This window comes from Phycodurus eques, chromosome 2, assembly GCF_024500275.1.
Source record: "Phycodurus eques isolate BA_2022a chromosome 2, UOR_Pequ_1.1, whole genome shotgun sequence".
NCBI classification, from domain to species: Eukaryota; Metazoa; Chordata; class Actinopteri; order Syngnathiformes; family Syngnathidae; genus Phycodurus; species Phycodurus eques.
Window position 1 is genome coordinate 9,340,351 of NC_084526.1, and position 19,214 is coordinate 9,359,564.

Consider the following 19,214-nt stretch of genomic DNA (forward strand, 5'->3'; position numbering starts at 1 on the left):
CCATATGAAACCCAACCTTGATGACATAACTGAAGCGAGGGTTTTGGGGCTCAGACACCCATGGGGGATGATTTGCATGGATCTCTGACTGTTTGCATCATCAGACTTTCAAATTAGCATCAGAAGGCTTTTTCAGACACAGCTGGTCTGTATCACGTTTATTTGTAACATCTTTTTTTCCCACAAACTACAAACATCCATACTTGGCTTAGTCCTGGAAGAGCAACAGTCATAAAAATAAATAGGGAAAAATAAAGTATCGGCACACACCTCTTGATTAATTCACCGACCATAGATTTGGCTAGTTCTGCCTGCATCTTAAACATTTTGGACCTATGCTTCCAACTTTGTCCACAGTGTACAAAGCAATATCAATTAAAGCATACTTGAGTTTGATGCGGAAGAACTTTCCAACCCAAGCTTAATCCTCAGCAAATGGGTTTAGGATGAACTGCAACTAAAAAGCTTTTGTCGCTGAAAAGGGTGGAAACATTACATTTTCTTCTATTTTTGCTACCTGGAATGACTAGGTGTCCCAATGCTTAAGGAATGCATTGGAACCTCGAAAGTTGAACACAATCTGTACTAGTTTGTTAAGGTTTCCTATAGGAAATAATCGAAAGCAAATTAATTTGTTCCGGGATCAACAATAATTCAATAAAACCTAACTCTGCAGGTGATATTTAAAGTTTTACAGTAACATTTTAACTTTTAACATAATTACAAATATAAATAAAAAGAACCATACAATTAAAACAAACAAACAAAACTTAAGGTTGTATTGCTCATAATGTGCTGAGCAGCCAGATGCTTTTGTATGTCACAGTAATGTCCATTGACTGGTCTATCGTTATCACGTATTTGTGATGGCATCACAAAGAAGAAGTTAAAGAAAAAGCTTAACACTTTGGATGCCTACTTAGCTGAAGTTTGTAACAACATGCTGCAATCACCCTTATGGTTTGAATTCCAAGCTTTCTTTGACTTCTGAGGCATATTTTTTTCACCACAACATTTGGGTTAAACTCCAAATTGTCCCACTTTTCACAGCTTAATCCTTTCAAATCCACATTCACAGTCACAAAGGCTCCACTCTTTCTATTTAACCAATTATTATTACTGTATCAACATGTTCATGCTTGATAATTTATTGCCAAAATACTGCACAAAAATGTCCGGGTGGCCTTTGTAAAATTGTGCTAGCAAACGTCTCTTTTCCTTGCTGGGCAGGTTTGGGTTCTCGTGGATTGTCCGCAGTAACGACCACAATTCCTCTTTGGTGTGTTTTTCTGCATCTTCCGAATAAGTCTTTGCGTTCTGTCTTGTGCAATATGTCGAACCTGCATACAGAAAATAAGAGTAAATATATTTTTGTTTAAATTAAGTAGATGACAATATAGATAACAACAGTGTGAAATCTGCATACCTGTTATCATATCCGCGTCCTTCGCTTTAATGATATTCTTTAATCTGTCGCTGACCATCTTGTGTAATGAAACTGGAACCTGATGGTGGGAAAATAGTGACTTTAAACTTACTGTAGATTACATACATAGGTAGTCAAGAAACACACATTGTCATTTTTTTTTTTTTTTTTAATAATTCCATCAGTATACCAGACATATTGTTCTGCCCACCAGCAAACTCTAATAAGAACCAATACCATGAAGGCTATTAACCATTTATTGTACATTTTTTGTCTGTACTCGTATTATATATCGATATTTGCTTGCATGAACAATTTGTTTTGGATTGTCAGTGAGTCTTCTGCCTTGGGCACTGTCACATGACTCTGTTTCACCAATCCAACGGTACTACTAGCGACATTTGACTCCAGTTCACCTATCAAAAGCAGCCAGGCACACTTTACATGAAAATTGACCGAAACAATAGCGTGCAACTCAGTCATAGTGCAATTTGTAGCTACTCTACCAACCTCTGATTATTGAGGAAATAAAGACATGTAACAATATGGGAACAGTGTAATTTAGGGCACAGTGTATAACTTAATGCTTTATTAAGCAATATAAAAATACAGACTGTTTGTATTATTTCAATGTCTTTTCATTTTATTTATTATTTAAATTTGAATTGTGTTACATTCATTTTTGCACACAAAAAAAGAAACAACTGCACTTTGTGACTGTTATATTTAGTTGAATATATTAATTTAGCACATCTGCCTCACAGTTCTGAGGACTGGGGTTCAAATCCCGGTCCCGCCTGTGTGGAGTTTTCATGTTCTCCCCGTACCTGCGTGGGTTTTCTCCAGGCACTCCAGTTTCCTGCCATATCCCAAAAAACATGCATGGTATGTTGATTGAAAATTCTAAATTGCCCTTAGGTGTGAATGTGAGTGCGGATGGATGTTTGTTTATATGTGCCCTGTGATTGGCTGGCGACCGGTTCAGGGTGTACCCGGATAGGTTCCAGCACGCCCGCGACCTTTGTGAGGATAAAGCGGTACAGAAGATGGGTGGATGGATATCAATTACAATATAACTATTTGTAGTTATTTAGTATTGTTAATGCTTAAAATATTTTTGGGGGATTCAATAAACAAAATACAATAGCTTGAAACCAGTTGACATAAGATATGTTAAAGAACATGTTTGCTTTAGGAATGTTGTTGCAACCAGTAAGTATGTGGCCATTGAACAGTGAATGAAACAAGTGAAAAGCACAAACAAAAGCTACATTATTATCTTTCCTTCCGCTGCACCTCCTTACATAACATTACTGTTTATTACCTCCTTCCTGTTGGGAAGCTCGTCATTTTTTTTTTTGTTTTTTTTTTTTGAGGAGAGACAGATGCAATTAGTTTTAAGCTGTTCCTGATGTGCGTCGGAGTTGAAACTCGTGTAAACAGCGTGCGGTCGACCCCAGCGGTCTACGAGATCTTGCTGAGAGCGTGATTATCATCAAACACGACATTGCCTGCACTCGGCGCAATGCAGAACACTCACTTTAAACAGATCGCAGTGGTTGTCCATCAGAAACAGAACCATCAGGTCCACTTTGCCTTTGGAGAGTCTTTTGCTGTACACGATGGCGCTGGAGAACGACCTCTTCACTGCCATTCGGTTCTCGATCTGGGGGACATGTGCGGGGTCAGCAAATAATAAAAACCATACTACAAAACTACATCCTGATGTTAAAACGGAGCTTATCAAATGAGGAGTAGCGACGTCGGACGAAATTACCCTCATCAATCAAAAATCTTTCTTACCATCCATCCATCCATTTTCTGAGCCGCTTCTCCTCACTAGGGTCGCGGGCGTGCTGGAGCCTATCCCAGCTGTCATCGGGCAGGAGGCGGGGTACACCCTGAACTGGTTGCCAGCCAATCGCAGGGCACATACAAACAGACAACCATTCGCACTCACAGTCACACCTACGGGCAATTTAGAGTCTTCAATTAATGCATGTTTTTGGGATGTGGGAGGAAACCGGAGTGCCCGGAGAAAACCCACGCAGGCACGGGGAGAACATGCAAATTCCACACAGGCGGGGCCGGGGATTGAACCCGGGTCATCAGAACTGTGAGGCTGACGCTCTAACCAGTCGGCCACCGTGCCGCCCTATTTCTTACCACTTTAAAAAAAAAAATACATTTAATACATTATTTTTTTCCATTATTCTTACTCATTTTACTGTATGTTATTCATTTGAATTAAAATGTACAGTGACGCGAGTTTAATACAGTATGTTCCATACTGTATTCTTTCCGGAAAAAATTGTTTCATACACATTGTTTCTTTTCGGACCGTACATGTAGTCAATTGATGCATAATTAATTCTGCCTATCCTCGCAGCCACGGTGGCTTATCCTCCTAAACATAGCTGTGTAAATATAGGCACACACCTCTTTGTGCAGTTTGATGTCCTGCGCGTTAGCGGCGATGGCCATGAACCTGAGCAGCCGCCGCAGCTCCTCCCTGCAGCGAGAGTCCTGCAGTTTCACGCTGAGCTGCAGTGCCTCCAGAGCTTGCTCCAGCTTGCCGTTTACTGACCGCACAGCACACAAAAATAGTCACGGCATGAGGCAAAGGGAAGCGGAGCCTCGGGAGAAAAGAGTGTACACTGAGCTATAGCGTGGATTGTTAAGTGATTGTTTTTTTTTAAATGGGTTTTTACAATATATAGTGTAGTTGTGCCGCAGCATGCCAGCCAGCACTGAGCTCAAATGCAAGAGTTGTAGAGTAATTAAGAGGAGGCAGAGTCCGACTAAGCGGACAGAATTTGAGCCTGTGACTAATGTTGTACTGTGTGGTTTCGTTGAACCTATTAACAGTTTAAAAATACAATGTTTAGTTCACTTTTTCTATATTGAACGCTGATCCATGTGTGTTGAAGTAGCTGTTGTTTGAAGGTTTATAATTACCATGACATATATGCTAATTTACGTTAACCCACCTATTATATGTTAACCCATTTCCATTATATGTTAGCATTAAGCTAACAGACCTTTGTTAACATAAGGTTTTGTTGAACATTTTGGTGTTTAAATGAACAATGTTTAATTTCTTGTTGTATGTGATGCCGTTCAGTGTGTGTTAAAGTAACAGTTGTTTGGTTTAAAAAATACCATAACATCTATGCTCATTTCAGTTGGTCTACCTATAGCGTTTTGTATAATATTAACATTAAGCTAGCGAACTTTCGTTATTATAATAATAAAAACAATAATAATAATGCATTACACTTATATAGCACTTTTCTGGGCACTCTAAGGCGTTTTACAATTTCACACATTATTCATTCACTCCTCAGTCATATCCTGGTAGTTGTAAGCTACTCTCTGCGTCACGCTGCCCACGAATATATGGTTTGGATGAACATTCTGGTGTTTAAATATACAATATTTAATTCTCTTGTTTTATGTGTCCATTTTATGGTACACTTCAACTGTGAATGACAAATAAACAGCTTGAAGCATACACACTTTGCCTCTTATTTGGAAAACCATGTGAGCGAGAGTAACTAAGGAGTACTAAAGTACAACTCATATTGTTACTAGTAATACTACTACTACTACTACTGTATTCTGATATGAATATGATATGATATTTATTATGATATATAATATGAATATATATTAAATATGTTTAAAGCATGTGAGAGGGGTAAAATTGCTCTATATTTTATGTTTTTTCAACTATCTCGTGGGTGGGTCTGGAACATATCTCCAGTGTTAAACAGGAGTTCACTGTATTTAAAAAAAAAAAAAAAAAAGTCTCCTCACCGAGAAGTTCCGAGATGCCCGAGTGGATGTCGAACACGTGGTTGCAGAGGAGAGGCGGCTGGTCGGCTTGTACGTAATGCTTAGCCAGGACTTGGTAGAGCAGCCTCTTACACTCAATGAGGTCGTTCGCGCAGCCGGCCAGACCTTTACTGACCTCCGCCACTTGGTCGTCGGGGACGAACTCCAGGCAGTCCAAGGCACCAGACATCCATTCATCTGCCCTGAGGGAGAGGAAGCAGTTGGTATTTGAAACAAACAGAACCATGTGATGTAATTAGGAGATTTGAAGATCCACGCAATATCTGCAGCAAACCCTCTTGTGAAGACCCTCTTGTGTAGCTTCATAACATAACCAGAATAACAGATATAGTGCAATAGCGCTACCACACCATCCAGTATGGTACTAAACTAATGGAATCAGCAACATTCCTCATAATGATACTACAATTTGCCAGTGATACTGTAAGTTGAACTCAGGCACAACTCAGGCTGAGAGTCTGTGGTCTGTTGGTCAGGAAGTCCATGACCAAGTTCCCCAGTGATGGACTCACCTTAGAATGTCCACTTTTTGCACCAGGGTCTGTGGGATGATGGTGTTGAAGGCGGAGGTGAAATTCAGGAAGAGCAGGCGGAGGAGTGGGTGGGTCAGGGCTGTGTGGACCACTGCTGAGACGGTATCATCAGTGGAGCAGTTCTTCCTGTCGGCGGACTGGTGTGAGTCCACAATGCCGTCGATGGAATTTTTGATATGTGCCATGATCAGCGTCTTACAACACTTCCTGACTATAGGAGTGAGGGCTACTGGCCGATCGTTATTCAGAACTATTACTGTGGAGCTCTTGGGTATGGGGATGATGGAGGCAGTCTTTAGGCAGGTTAGGACAGACGCTATTTGGAGCGAGATGTTAGATGTCTGTTAGCCAGCTGGTGGGTACAGTCTTTCAATACCTACACCTTGGGATGTTGTCAGGACCCGGGGCCTTGTAGGGGTTAATCCTGTGCAGGGACTTCCTCGCGTCTGCTGGGGTTAAGTTGAGGGACATGTCTTCGGGTGGTGGTGTGAGTCTGGCGCTGGGGGTGGGGGTAACATTGTTGGGGTCCTCAAAGCGGGCAAAGAACTGGTTGATGACATCAGGTAGGGAAGCGTCTTCTGGGCATTGTTCATCCTTGGCGTTGTAATTTGCGATGCACTTGATGCCACATGCTGTTGATTTCCAAGGGTCATTGGAGGCGAAGTGGCCCTGGATTTATTTTTCACCCTCCTGATGCCCGCAGCTAGCTGTCTTCTTGTGGCCCTGAGTGCTAATGTGCCCTGAAAGCAGCATCCCTAGCCTTCAGCAGTGCTATCACCACTGCATTTAGCCAGGGCTTCTGGTTCGGGTTCACAGTCATTGTCTTGGTGGTGGAGACATCATCAGCACATTTACAGATGAAGCCCAGGACGGATGAAGTGTTTTCCTGTACTACTTCTTTCTACTATTATTCTACTACTAGGTCAGTCTTGGTACTACTGGTTAGCGGAAGGAGACTTCATGATTGTCGGGGAGATATTGTACACCACACACTTTAAGACCAGTAAGCACACACTGATTTTTTTGTGTGCAGTCTCTTGGTCTCCAAAACACTGTTGTCATGTAAAAGAACACCCCCCCCCCCCCCCCCCAAAAGAAAAATCTACATTCTTATCAGTTTTCTTACTGTGCCTCACTGAAGGCCTTGAGCACTTCTCTGTCCAAGTAGCCTGATGTCAACAGCAGGTCTGAGTCGCTGTCCACGGCCTGCAAAGAAGTCCGCGAGGCATCCCTGCCCTCCAGTAGGTTCTCCAGCAGCGGGAGCTCAATCAACTGCAGAAGCCTGCACACAGCCTGCTGATGCCACACCTCAGCCACCACTGCAGTCGAGAGCAGTTGGAAGGTTACAAAGGTCGCAGGTACACACGTCCCGTCATTTGTGACCTTTTGTGCCATTTGTCGTGTTGACGGCTACTTACGCTCCCGTGAGAGGCCCAAGTTGATCATTTGAGGCGTGATGGCCGAGCTCAGGTTGATATTTCTCAGCACGTCCTCCACTGGTTTGCCTATTCTTACAGGGGAGTGAGTGGAGTACGACGGCACTTCTTGTCTGGAGGGTTACATCATGGCAATCAGAGAGGGAAGGGGGATTGGTGAAGAGGAGTGATGAGAACAAATTTGAGGCTTCGTTATGTCATTACATTGAGACAAAATACAACACCTGCTCTAAGCTGTTTCTGATAAAAGGAATCTTTTTTTGGGTTTTTTTTTCACAATATTTCTGCTAAGACCTGATTTGACCAATGCTGTCTGTACTTAAAGCATCAGCAAACATATATTTTTTTTCTATGTTGTTCTATTTTATTACACACCAGACACAACATTCGGTAGAAAAGAGATTACAGTGCTGTAAAGTGGCAGTGAATCCCAGCTAACTGCGGGTAGGAGGCGGGGTACACCCTGAACCTGGTTGCCAGCCAATCACAGGGCACATAGAAACAAACAGCCATTCGCACTCACATTCACACCTACGGACAATTTAAGAGTCTTCAATCAACCTACCATGCAAGTTTTTGGGATGTGGGAGGAAACCGGAGTGCCTGGAGAAAAGCCACGCAGGCACGGGGAGAACATGCAAACTCCACACAGGGGAGGCCGGATTTGAACCCAGGGTCTTCAGAACTGTGAGGTGGATGTGCTATCCAGTCGGCCACCATCCCGCCATAAGGAGCTATATAAAAGTTATATATACAGTAGTACCGTATATTGAAACTGATGGTTGTGGTTTTAGTTTGCGGTGGTGTAACACTGCACTGCATCATACTTAAGAGATTTTGATACCACTATCGCTTGTCTATATAAGGTTCTTCCTCTCACTCCAACATAGTTCCTTGAAGAAATGGCACCAAAACGAATACTTTTTTTTTATATATCAGATGAGCACAAAATGCACCAATAGATGGATTGGCAGGTCCAAAATGAGAGCTAAAGTAATGTGTTACTACCTTTCACATAATGGACTATAGCTGTTCTTGTTCCTGTTTATGCCGGGAGAGTCATAGCCGCTCTCTATGGTCCCCGTGGAGTTGGACTTGGTGTTGTTCAGCGGTGATAAGCCCGTCTCAGGGCTCGTGAACCTGTACAAACTACAGCTGCTGTCCTCGAAAGTGGCCCGCTTCTTTTCCTTGCCAAACACTTTAATGCCCACCGGCTCAAAGACCTTCGAGTCCATCAGGGCTTGACAAAGTCGGACGGCCTTCTGGCGAGGGACGGCCTCGTCGCCGAAGAAGTGATTCAAGGTGATGTGCGCCAAAACAGCATCCACGGCCTCAGAGCCTAGGAAGCAGTCCTGGTACGACTTGAGATTGTGCCGCCGGCGCTTGACCTCCACGTGAGTGTGGAGGTTGGAGATGATGCTGCTCCAGATTTGGGTAGCCCGGAATGGCTTCCCAGCCATGCCTCGTTCTGATGGACAGAAGACAGGAATGTTGACATTTTATGTGAGTGAATTCTTCCATCTGTAATATCTTTCTGTCCAATGAAGAGCACGGATCTCTAAATGTAGTGTTTTTATTGAATTCATCAGAATCACCAAGTTTTTTCAGGCCAAGAATATGAACTCTCAATATTTGGAGATGCATGCTTTTTGTTGGCCAGCAACATTTTTACACCAATGACCACCAAAACAAAATAAAAAAAAATAAAAAAAAAAAATAAAAAAATAAAATACAGTAATGCCGCTAACAACCGATACACATCCCAAAAACATGCATGGTAGGTTGATTGAAGACTCTAAATTGTCCGTGGGTGTGAATGTGAGTGCGAATGGTTGTTTGTTTCTATGTGCCCTGCGATTGGCTGGCAACCAGTTCGGGGTGCACCCCGCCTCCTGCCCGATGATAGCTGGGATGGGCTCCAGCGCTCCCGCAACCCTTGTGGGGATAAGCGGCTCAGATAATGGATGGATGGATGGATTTCTAAATGATTGAATGCAAGGGTCCACTGTAACTGAAAACAATATGGGTCTCGGAGAATGAAAAGAAACAATGCACATACTGTTAGACCTCCCTTGCAAGAGATGTCCTCATACTGTATTCCACAATGTGTGTGGTCTTTGTTGCTGCTAAAACATGCACCAGACTGCACCATGGCTCAAATAGACCCTGTGCAGTTAAGCTTACCTGATTTGGTTTGAAACGGCAAACCCTGAACTGGTTTGTGTTGCCATTTTGCCATGGCGGTAAACAAGACAGCAGTGTCCGCCATTTTTTAATATGATACATATGAAGCTGAAATGTACATGAATGATAAGTCGACCAAAAAGGATGAAGTAGGTTTCGGTCTATCCTTTCAGTCAGTGTTTCACAACCTTTATTGAGCCTAGGCACTCGGGCTGAAACGATTAATCGAATAACTCGAATGATCAATAATTTAAAAAAATGTAAAAAGTTGACGAATAATCTCTGCCTCGAAGCTTCGCAGCGGTCATTCTTCCGCATTGGCTAATCTTATTGCAGACACATGCACCACCCCCTATAGAAATATGTCAGCACGATTGCAGCAGGCCAGGAGGAAACAGTGTGTAAAAGACAGAGAATGTCCAAAGTTCGGGATTTTTTGAACACCTAAAAAAGAAGATAAAGTGCAACTTGTGTACTGTAAAATAGAACTGGTTGACACAACAGCACGTCTACAATCGCCGACACAAGGTAACCTATACATCGTTAGCTAATAATATATAGCCTACCACCGCTAGTTAGAACGTACTGTAATGATCCCGCAAGTGGTCAAGGACAGACAGCTCCTGGTGCACTTTCAATCACTTTATTGAACAAAAGAAACACTAAGCACATTCATACACAAACTTCGATAGCCCACAACTGACACCCAGTCACTTGCTGACGGTTCGCCAGTTAACAGCCTGCCGCTAACAACAGATAACTACACTCTCATTCGCTGACGCACAAATTACTCACCTAGTCTCCTTTTGAAGACACACCGACCGCAAGTGAACAAAAATAATACCTGCACCTCAATTGTTTTAGAGTAAAAATCAACTATGCCATGTTAACACATAGCATAGTTGTTCTTCAGATCACATACTAGTTGAAACCAAATCAACATTGCCTTTGCGAGTTGAAGCCCAGCAGTGCACTCCATTTGGCGTCAATTGCTTCAGGAGTCGATTAATCAACAATCTATTCCGCAAAATCGAAATCATTCTTATCAACGTATCAATCTATAAATGTTTTATCCACAGTGAAAACTACTGAACTGTAATCCTAGATAAAAATGGGTAAGCCGGTCTAACAGCCCTCGTACTGCCAATCTAAATGGTCTCTGGCTGTGCTTTGAAGTCAGTTGTCTGAAACAGTTGTGTTGGCCATCACAAGAAAGCAGAGCGTCCCTCCCTACGTGAGATGTCAGCGTAGCGTTCATGTCGCTACAGGGAGCATCTTAAGCCAGCAGAGCAAATGTTAGGGGATGGGGGTGGTCAGCAATTTAGGGCCATAAATCACTGTCCCTGACAGTAGCAGCTACGCTCTGTGTTATGACAACACAACATGACAAATGCTATTGTGACCCATCTGTGACAACAAGAAGAAAGCAGATGTTTGGAGAGCAAGTGCATGTAGGCGGACTTGATGGAATTAAAGAGGAACCTTGGAGACGGCCAGAGTCAGGGTGCGGCATTCGTTCATTGCAGCTCCTTGGTCTGTGCAACGTGGCCACCGGGGGGCAGTACAATACAGTCATGCAGACACAAACAAAGGACCGTTCCACAACGATTGTGAGTGACTCAGCTGCAGTTGTTTTTTTGCAGAGGATAAAGAATATATGCCTGTGACTGTGAGGATTGTTATATTGTCTACACGTGTTGCTCTACTGCCTGTGTTCAAATATCCGTTGCGTAAAGCTTTATAACATCCCCACATAAATGCTATTTGTTAGCCCGTCTATGGCGTTACCCATTATGCATTCGCATTAAGCTACTATACTTAAGGCAAAGTGATGTGATTGTTTAAATAAACATGTAGTTCTTCTTGTTTCATGTTTCGTTTCACAGCAACCTTCAACTGGGAGTGGCATTAAACATGTTGAAGCCTCAAAAAAATAAAAAAATAAAAAGTTTACTGTCAGCCAAACTGCTGCTTGTTGTGAAGTGTGTTGAGTTGAGTTCACTGCCACTTTACAGCACTGTAATCTCAAACATTTGTTCGCAAGTCAGCGCAGAAATTTGGCCGAACGACGGCTCGTATCTCGATAAAATCTTAAATCTGGCCACTCGCAGGTACCGCTGTAGCATACAAACAAACATTCATGCATATAGTAGACAGATATATAACAGCTAATTCAAGTCAATTGTGCAGAAGAAAAGAGAATGCATATGATTGCAAGAATCAAACATGTCTTAACAACGTTATCAGATTAAAATGCTTTCAATTAGAAGTTAGAGCCATCTGGATAATCCACAGGACTCCCTGGATTAAACATTAGGGCACAAATCCGGATCTCATCAATGTCCGTTAACCCTTGTTAAAGACTAAAAAGATAGAAAAGAGTGTAGGAAGAGGAAGGGTGGTGGGGAAGGGGTCATGTGTGGGTCAAAACAATCCAGGGAACCCCGGCCGTGCTCTTGTCACCTCTTGTTGCTCACACTGGACTAAAAAAATGACTGCAGACTTTAACTTTGTGATTGGGTAGGCACAGTGTTAAGAGTGCAGTAGTGTTTGCACACAGCAGTGACGGTAAATAATTGCAGAGGGAGACAAATGCCAGCGACACAAGAGGCTTTTCCCCCCTAGTGTATATCGCAGCACCAGCCTCATCATCATTATCATCATCATCATCATCATTATACTGTACCTGCAGTAAATAGTCTAATAGGACCTCAAGCATGCGGCACAGCTCGCACCTTGTGTGGCATCAAGCCATTGACAGCCGGTGTGCAGATAATCTTCATTCCTTCGGCATGCAAGAACAAGTGAGATTAAGGTGCCAAAGCAAACTGTGGACTCGCTGCCATTGGCTCGCTTACATTTGAACCCTCGCATCAGGAGTGGGTGTGTAAAGGCACTTTTACCTTGTGTCACCTGTGAGATTTTTAACCTCAAATACCCCAATTTAGTAATGAGTCACTCAGCAGCAGTAGCGGTCAGGTTTAAGAGACCGCATTACAATACGGATACCCAAAGAAATTATTTATAAATAGGCAAATAGTGACATATCGTATAATGCCAAAGGTGGGCTCCTTATTGGGCAAGCGGTGGGTCACTACAGCGGAGTGGCATACTAAATCATACAATATAGTCTTTTTTCCCCAATGGTATCTATTTATACATTACATCTAAGTGACAATGTAAGAAATTAATTTAACTATATAATGATTTCAGCATGCAGATAAAGTCAGGTGAAAGGCTGATATGTACATTTTTAATATCAATTCAATGTATTGGATAATATTTTTTAAATGTAATAATATTTTTTAAATGGATATTTACAGCATATTAACATTTCAATATCAATATTTGATCCAGCTGTATCGACAATGTATCATAACATAATAACGATGATAAAAATAATATAATATCAATAGTTTAGGTAGGTCACAGTCAGGTTTCTTACGAGCCATCATTAACCAGTTTATACCCTTATATTGTAAGTGATACCATGACTAATATCTTAATTGTAAAGGTTCGTCATAACCATAAATCATAACTAAAGTTACTCCATAACTAAATTTAGGCCTTGCATGAACCTGTAATTAATGTTTAATATCTGAATATCAACCACAAACCATGCAAAGCCTATAAAGCACACATTAGCGTCACCACAAATCAATTGGACTTGCAAAAAGATCCAACAAACGACAATTACGACGCTTCATTCTTTAAGGAATTTAAATCGTTCACTGTGATTGTGCGGCTCCCCCTGGTGTGTCCACTTTGGCCACCTGGAGGAAGTAGAAATAATAGATATGTATCGAGATGGCCACAACTCCACAATAAGATGCATTATTATTATTATTATGTTTTTGTGTGGAGGATAAAGACTGTACATTATGCCTGTCAGCATTGTTATATTGTTGGTTGACATGTGTTGCGCCACATATTGTGTTCAATTAATAATAATAATAATAATAATAATGAAAGGGTTACGGCACAGCGATGCTGATGCTATTCATTAGCCCGTCTGTGGCATTTTGCGTCGTTTGTTAGCATTAAGCTTAGCGGACTTTCTTCGGGCAACGCTACGTAGTTGTTTTAAATCCACCATGTGGAATTCTTTGTCCGAAGTTCAGGTTGACAGTACACTTCAATTAAGCTCGAAAACTCACATTTTGAAGAATTCTTCAATATCTGACAAAACTGCTGCTCGTCGTGAACTGCCACCACACAGCGGTCATAACTGAGATTTCAAAGCAAAAATTCATCGGGACAATGATTCGTCTCTGGGAAAACTCGTCAGTTAGGTCAGTCGTATCTCAAGGCACAACTGTCCCGACAACAGAGGCTCGAATAACTGTCTAATTTAACACTCGCACTGTCCATCAACCATTGCCACGAAGCAAATCAATCACAGTCTGTATGGGATGTTCAAAAAGCTCTATCTGACTCTTTCACATCTATGATATCAATCTTGGCGCAAAGTTGAGAAATCATACAACAGCGTAATTAAGAACCATAACACTGTATCTGTCTACCTCACAGCCCATTTTGAATAAGTCAACCAAGCTCAGCTGAGCAAGGAAAACGACTTTTTTTTTTTTTTTTTGCAACAGACATAACAGTAACTACACTATCTCAATAATATCATAAATCACAATGCAGAGCGTTTACCTTCTGTTCGGCGCACGCACAGTCGTTCACCAGTGACAGTGAGAATCCATGCACTCCTCCTCCTCCTCCTCCTCCTCCTCCTCCTCCTCGTCTCTTCCTCACTCTCAAACAGTGACGTTGCAACGTCTTGCTAAAGTCGATCGCGACACTCGCCCCTCCCCCCTCATTAATTATTCATTAGCCAATCAGCCCCGTCATGGCGAGTTCGAACGTGAGGGGCCGCCGCAAAGAAAGCTCGACAAAAGGTTCGTTGACGTTCATTTACCGTCCTCTAAGCAAAAAGAGAATGACATAATAAAAGATATAGAAGTAGTAGGAGAAGAACACGTTTAATTAAAGCAAAGATGTGGGCGCTTCAAAATGCATGTATTTAGATTTGCAACTTTTTTTACTTGAAATGAATGCCTAAAAGTCCTCAAAATGATCTGAGGTCTAACCGGTTGGTTTACGGACTTTTATGTAATACAATGTTGTTTTACTTGAGGCCACTAGAATAGGATCGCAGGAAATCCCCCAAATGTGGCTTTTGTAAGCCTAAGTGAACACAAAAAAAAAAATCTCAAATTGAAAATAACGCTATTGAAACCATTAGTTTGAATGTCCTTATCCTCACAGCATAATTGCCCAAGCCATTTTGAACTTAACTGTTACAATATCAATAAAAATAGCAATGTGCTAAATTGTTTTTTATTTATGTCTATGTAGATTTTCAGTCATCCAGGTCATAGTAATCCACAAATCTTGAATCATGGCAAGTGGACTGTTGATTTCTCATTTTCGGAAGACATTCAGATCAAATTGAAGCAACTTTGCTATTAGGCGAAGGATGTGTTGACCTCCCACAGAAGCTTTGCACTCACCTTCTTTCCCGTCACTTGAGTTTGATGAAGTGCTTCTATCCGAACACGTCACATCCACACCTTAGAGGAAATGTAACCCTGTCTTTGAGAGCAAGAAGCCACGTGGTTTAAAGAAAAACAGGTTTCACAACTTTCCCCAAGAACTCTCCGAGAGATATGCATGCCTGTGTTTTGTAAACCTGCCAAAAAGCTGAAGAGAAAATGGTTTCATACAAACACAAGAAAGAAGGCCGTCCGGCTAATATGAACAATACATAATCACTATTGGCCTGTTTCTTTGCCTGCGAATGGGAAGCCTTGACTTTTTTTTTTTTTGCCTTTGTTACTCTTTAAATGTGAATCAGCTGTATGTAGCTTGTGCAAATATAACTTGCTGTAGATAGGTTACATACTTGAAAAACTACACGACTGGCATGTGCAAGGAACCAAAAATGGTAACTTTAAACCATAAGACTGACTATATACCTGTGCTGAATAACTATTAAATAACGATACTAAATGCAAGTTAGAATTACAGTACAATATACAGTAACTGCCTGGGCGCAGCACGCAGCAACTGAAGGCGACAGAAAGAGGAAGTCACACAGACACGCTAAAGCAGAGTTCTTGGATTTCCAGGGGCGAAAAAATGGCCCCCTCCTGGAAGCCGTCACCTTATCGTGGTGGAGGGGTTTGTGTGTCCCAATGATCCTAGGAGCTAAGTTGTCTGGGGCTTTATACCCATGGCAGGGCCACCCATGACAAACAGGTTCTAGGTGAGGGACCAGACAACGCACGGCTCAAAGACCCCTTATGATGACGACAAACGATGGAATCAGTTTTCCCTTGCCCGGACACGGGTCACCGGGGCCCCCCTCTGGAGCCAGGCCTGGAGGTGGGGCTCGAAGGCGAGCGCCTGGTGGCCGGGCCTGCGCCCATGGGCTCCCCACCCATAGGGGTCGGGTGCAGTATGAGCTGGGGGGGTGGCCGAAGGCAGGGACCTTGGCAATCCGATCCCCGGCTACAGAAGCTGCCTCTTAGGGACGTGGAATGTCACCTCTCTGCCAGGGAAGGAGCCCGAGCTGGTGTGTGAGGTGGAGAAGTTCCGAATAGATACAGTCGGACTCTCCTCCGCGCACAGCTTGGGCTCTGGTACCAGTCCTCTTGAGAGGGGTTGGACTCTCTTTCACTCTGGAGTTTCCCACGGTGAGAGGCGCCGACCAGGTGTGGGTATACTTATTGCCCCCCGGCTCGGCGCCTGTACGTTGGGGTTCACCCCGGTGGACGAGAGAGTAGTCTCCCTCCGCCTTCGGGTGGGGAGGCAGGTCCTGACTGTTGTTTGTGCCTATGCACCAAACAGCAGTTCAGAGTACCCACCCTTTTTGGAGTCCTTAGAGGGGGTGCTGGAGAGCGCTCCGGCTGGGGACTCCATCGTTCTGCTGGGGGACTTCAATGCTCACGTGGGCAATGACAGTGAGACCAGGAAGGGCGTGATTGGGAGGAACGGCCCTCCCCGATCAGAACCCGAGCGTTGTTCTATTATTGGACTTGTGTGCTCATCACGGATTGTCCATAACGAACACCATGTTCAAGCATAAGGGTGTCCACACGTGCACTTGGCACCAGGACACCCTAGGTCGCAGTTCGATGATCGACTTTGTGGTCGTGTCATCGGACTTGCGGCCGCATGTCTTGGAGACTCGGGTGAAGAGAGGGGCGGAGCTGTCAACTGATCACCACCTGGTGGTGAGTTGGCTCCGACGGTGGGGGAAGATGCCGGTCCGACGTGGCAGGCCCAAACGTATTGTGAGGGTCTGCTGGGAACGTCTGGCAGAATCCCCTGTCAGAAGGCGTTTCAACTCTCACCTCCGACAGAACTTTGCCCATGTTCCGGGGGAGGCGGGGGACATCGAGTCCGAGTGGACCATGTTCCACGCCTCCATTGCTGAGGAGGCCGACCGGAGCTGTGACCGTAAGGTGGTCGGTGCCTGTGGTGGCGGCAATTCCCCAACCCGTTGGTGAACGCCAGCAGTGAAGGATGCAGTCAAGCTGAAGAAGGAGTCCTTTCGGGCCTTTTTGGCCTGTGGGACTCCTGAGGCAGCTGACGGTTACCGGCTGGCCAAGCGCAATGCCGCTTTGGTGGTCGCTGAAACAAAAACTCGGGCATGGGAGGAGTTTGGTGAGGCCATGGAGAACAACTTCCGGACGGCTTCGAGGAAATTCTGGTCCACCATCCGACGTCTCAGGAGGGGGAAGCAGTGCACCATCAACACTGTGTATAGTGGGGATGGGCTGCTGCTGACCTCGACTCGGGACGGTGTGAGCCGTTGGGGAGAATACTTCTAAGACCTCCTCAATTCCACCGACACGCCTTCCTGTGAGGAAGCAGAGTCTGGGGTCTCTGAGGCGGGCTCTCCTATCTCTGGGGTTGAGGTCACCGAGGTGGTTAAAAAGCTCCTCGGTGGCAGGGCCCCGGGGGTGGATGAGATTCGCCCAGAGTTCCTAAAGGCTCTGGATGTTGTGGGGCTGTCCTGGTTGACACGCCTCTGCAACATCGCGTGGACATCGGGGACAGTGCCTCTGGATTGGCAGACTGGGGTGGTGGTCCCCCTTTTTAAGAAGGGGGGCCGGAGGGTGTGTTCCAACTACAGTGGGATCACACTCCTCAGCCTCCCTGGTAAGGTCTATTCAGGGGTGCTGGAGAGGAGGATCCGTCGGGAAGTCGAGTCTCAGATTCAGGAGGAGCAGTGTGGTTTTCGTCCTGGCCGTGGAACAGGGGACCAGCTCTACACCCTCGGCAGGGGGTGTAGAGCTGGGGGTGCATGGGAGTTCGCCCAACCAGTCTACATGTGTTTTGTGGACTTGGAGGAGGCGTTCGACCGTGTCCCTCGTGGAGTCCTGTGGAGGGTGCTTCGGGAGTATGGGGCAGCGAACCCCCTTATACGGGGTGTTTGGTCCCTGTACGACCGGAGTCAAGAGTTTGGTCCGCATACCTGGCAGTAAGTCGGACTCGTTCCCGGTGAGGGTTGGACTCCGCCAAGGCTGCCCTTTGTCATTCTATTGAGTTGTCATTTTCCAGGATAAGATCGTAATATTATGATATTAAAGTGAATGATTAACAATAGAATAAATGAATTTAAAGTGAATTTATAAAATACAACTTTATTCCCGGAACATGCCGCCTGTTATTCTGGTAAAGACACCCTTATTCTTAAAATAAATAAATAAATAAAATGATATTCTGGAAACAAATATGCTCTTTTGCTCTGAAAAAAAAGACATAATTCCTGTAATAATACACTTTTTGTTCGAAAAACAACAACAACACAACATTATGTATTATATATGATATACATCAGGGTAAGGTAGGGAGGAGTAATTGTTTTATTTTATTTTTACTGATGCGCGTGTTGGTACACACTTTTTTAAATGTACTGTAAAAATATTTTGGCTTACACACCTATGTTTGAGAACCACTGCACTACAGACACACAAAAATAATAGACACGTTCTGTATAATGGAAAATGAGTGAAGTGGCAGGTTGCAGGATGCAGGATGATGTTGTCGGATCCGATCCTTTGCAGACAGGAGGTGCTCTTATTAGCCTAAATCCATGTTCCAACTCCTAAATGTGACCTTTAAAACGTAATGAACCTGTCAGTGGAACTAAGCTTATGACGTCTTTTCCCACACGGTCCTTTTCACGTAGTCTCTAGGATTCCCCCCCACCCCTCTCTTCTCCCACTTTGGGAACAATACAGCTCATTACAATTTGTGTCGGCAGCAGAAGTCTTGCATGTGTCAACCAGTTTGACCAGTAGAGGAATGGCGCACTTGCTGGCTGCTGTCCGCCTCCTACCAGAGGACAGAGGCTCTCCTCACATTAGCACAGAGACACATTTGTTTCACAAGAGGCTGACAGTCATTTTGCGTTCTGGCTCTACTGTGATGGTCATGTTTAATTCAAAGGAGAGTGAATAGTTTGATCATGAGAGCACTGAGGGACAGCATTACGTCGGACAGCTTTGATCCATTAATATTGCTAAATATCAACCACAATTCAAAGAAAAAACAAGTCATGCAAATGAATTTTAATTGGAATTCAAAGAGAGAAATCCGTTCAAATCCTGAATTGAAACAGTTATTTGAAAAAGACTCCAACATTTAACCCACAAATGCTCGTTTTCTGAGTACGGTATACGAGGCCCGCCGCACACCGAGTGACACGGCCAAACAAATTAGTCTGCGACTCACACCTGCGCACCTGCCGATTGGCCC

The 19,214-nt window shown here is 43.9% G+C and overlaps 1 protein-coding gene across 2 annotated transcripts; it reads right to left on the reverse strand.

Annotated features, from left to right (window-relative positions):
- Nucleotides 1-750: 750 nt before the first annotated feature.
- On the reverse strand, nucleotides 751-15,027 carry depdc7a (DEP domain containing 7, paralog a). 2 transcript variants are annotated; one of them, XM_061666169.1, is made up of 9 exons: nucleotides 14,957-15,027; nucleotides 8,262-8,721; nucleotides 7,236-7,366; nucleotides 6,944-7,136; nucleotides 5,246-5,466; nucleotides 3,866-4,008; nucleotides 2,967-3,092; nucleotides 1,427-1,505; nucleotides 751-1,340 (listed from the first exon to the last, which is right to left on the reverse strand). In XM_061666169.1, exons 2-9 carry the CDS (start codon nucleotides 8,711-8,713, stop codon nucleotides 1,117-1,119), a joined length of 1,569 nt encoding a protein of 522 aa, XP_061522153.1. In that variant the 5' UTR covers nucleotides 8,714-8,721; nucleotides 14,957-15,027; the 3' UTR covers nucleotides 751-1,116. The 2 variants fall into 2 exon arrangements, with proteins under 2 accessions (XP_061522153.1, XP_061522161.1); XM_061666177.1 differs by lacking the exon at nucleotides 14,957-15,027 and adding an exon at nucleotides 14,097-14,173.
- Between the last annotated feature and the right edge of the window lie 4,187 nt (nucleotides 15,028-19,214).

What these genes read in the sequence shown, in the direction of transcription:
- depdc7a (XM_061666169.1), bottom strand. Translation starts at nt 8,713, where the DNA reads ATGGCTGGGAAGCCATTCCGGGCTACCCAAATCTGGAGCAGCATCATC. An exon ending in AAGGCCTTCAGTGAGGCACA is followed by an intron (nt 5,467 to 6,943) that starts GTAAGAAAACTG and finishes CCTCTCCCTCAG; the next exon opens with GGCAGATGAATGGATGTCTG. An exon ending in ACCACTGCGATCTGTTTAAA is followed by an intron (nt 1,506 to 2,966) that starts GTGAGTGTTCTG and finishes TCCCACCATCAG; the next exon opens with GTTCCAGTTTCATTACACAA.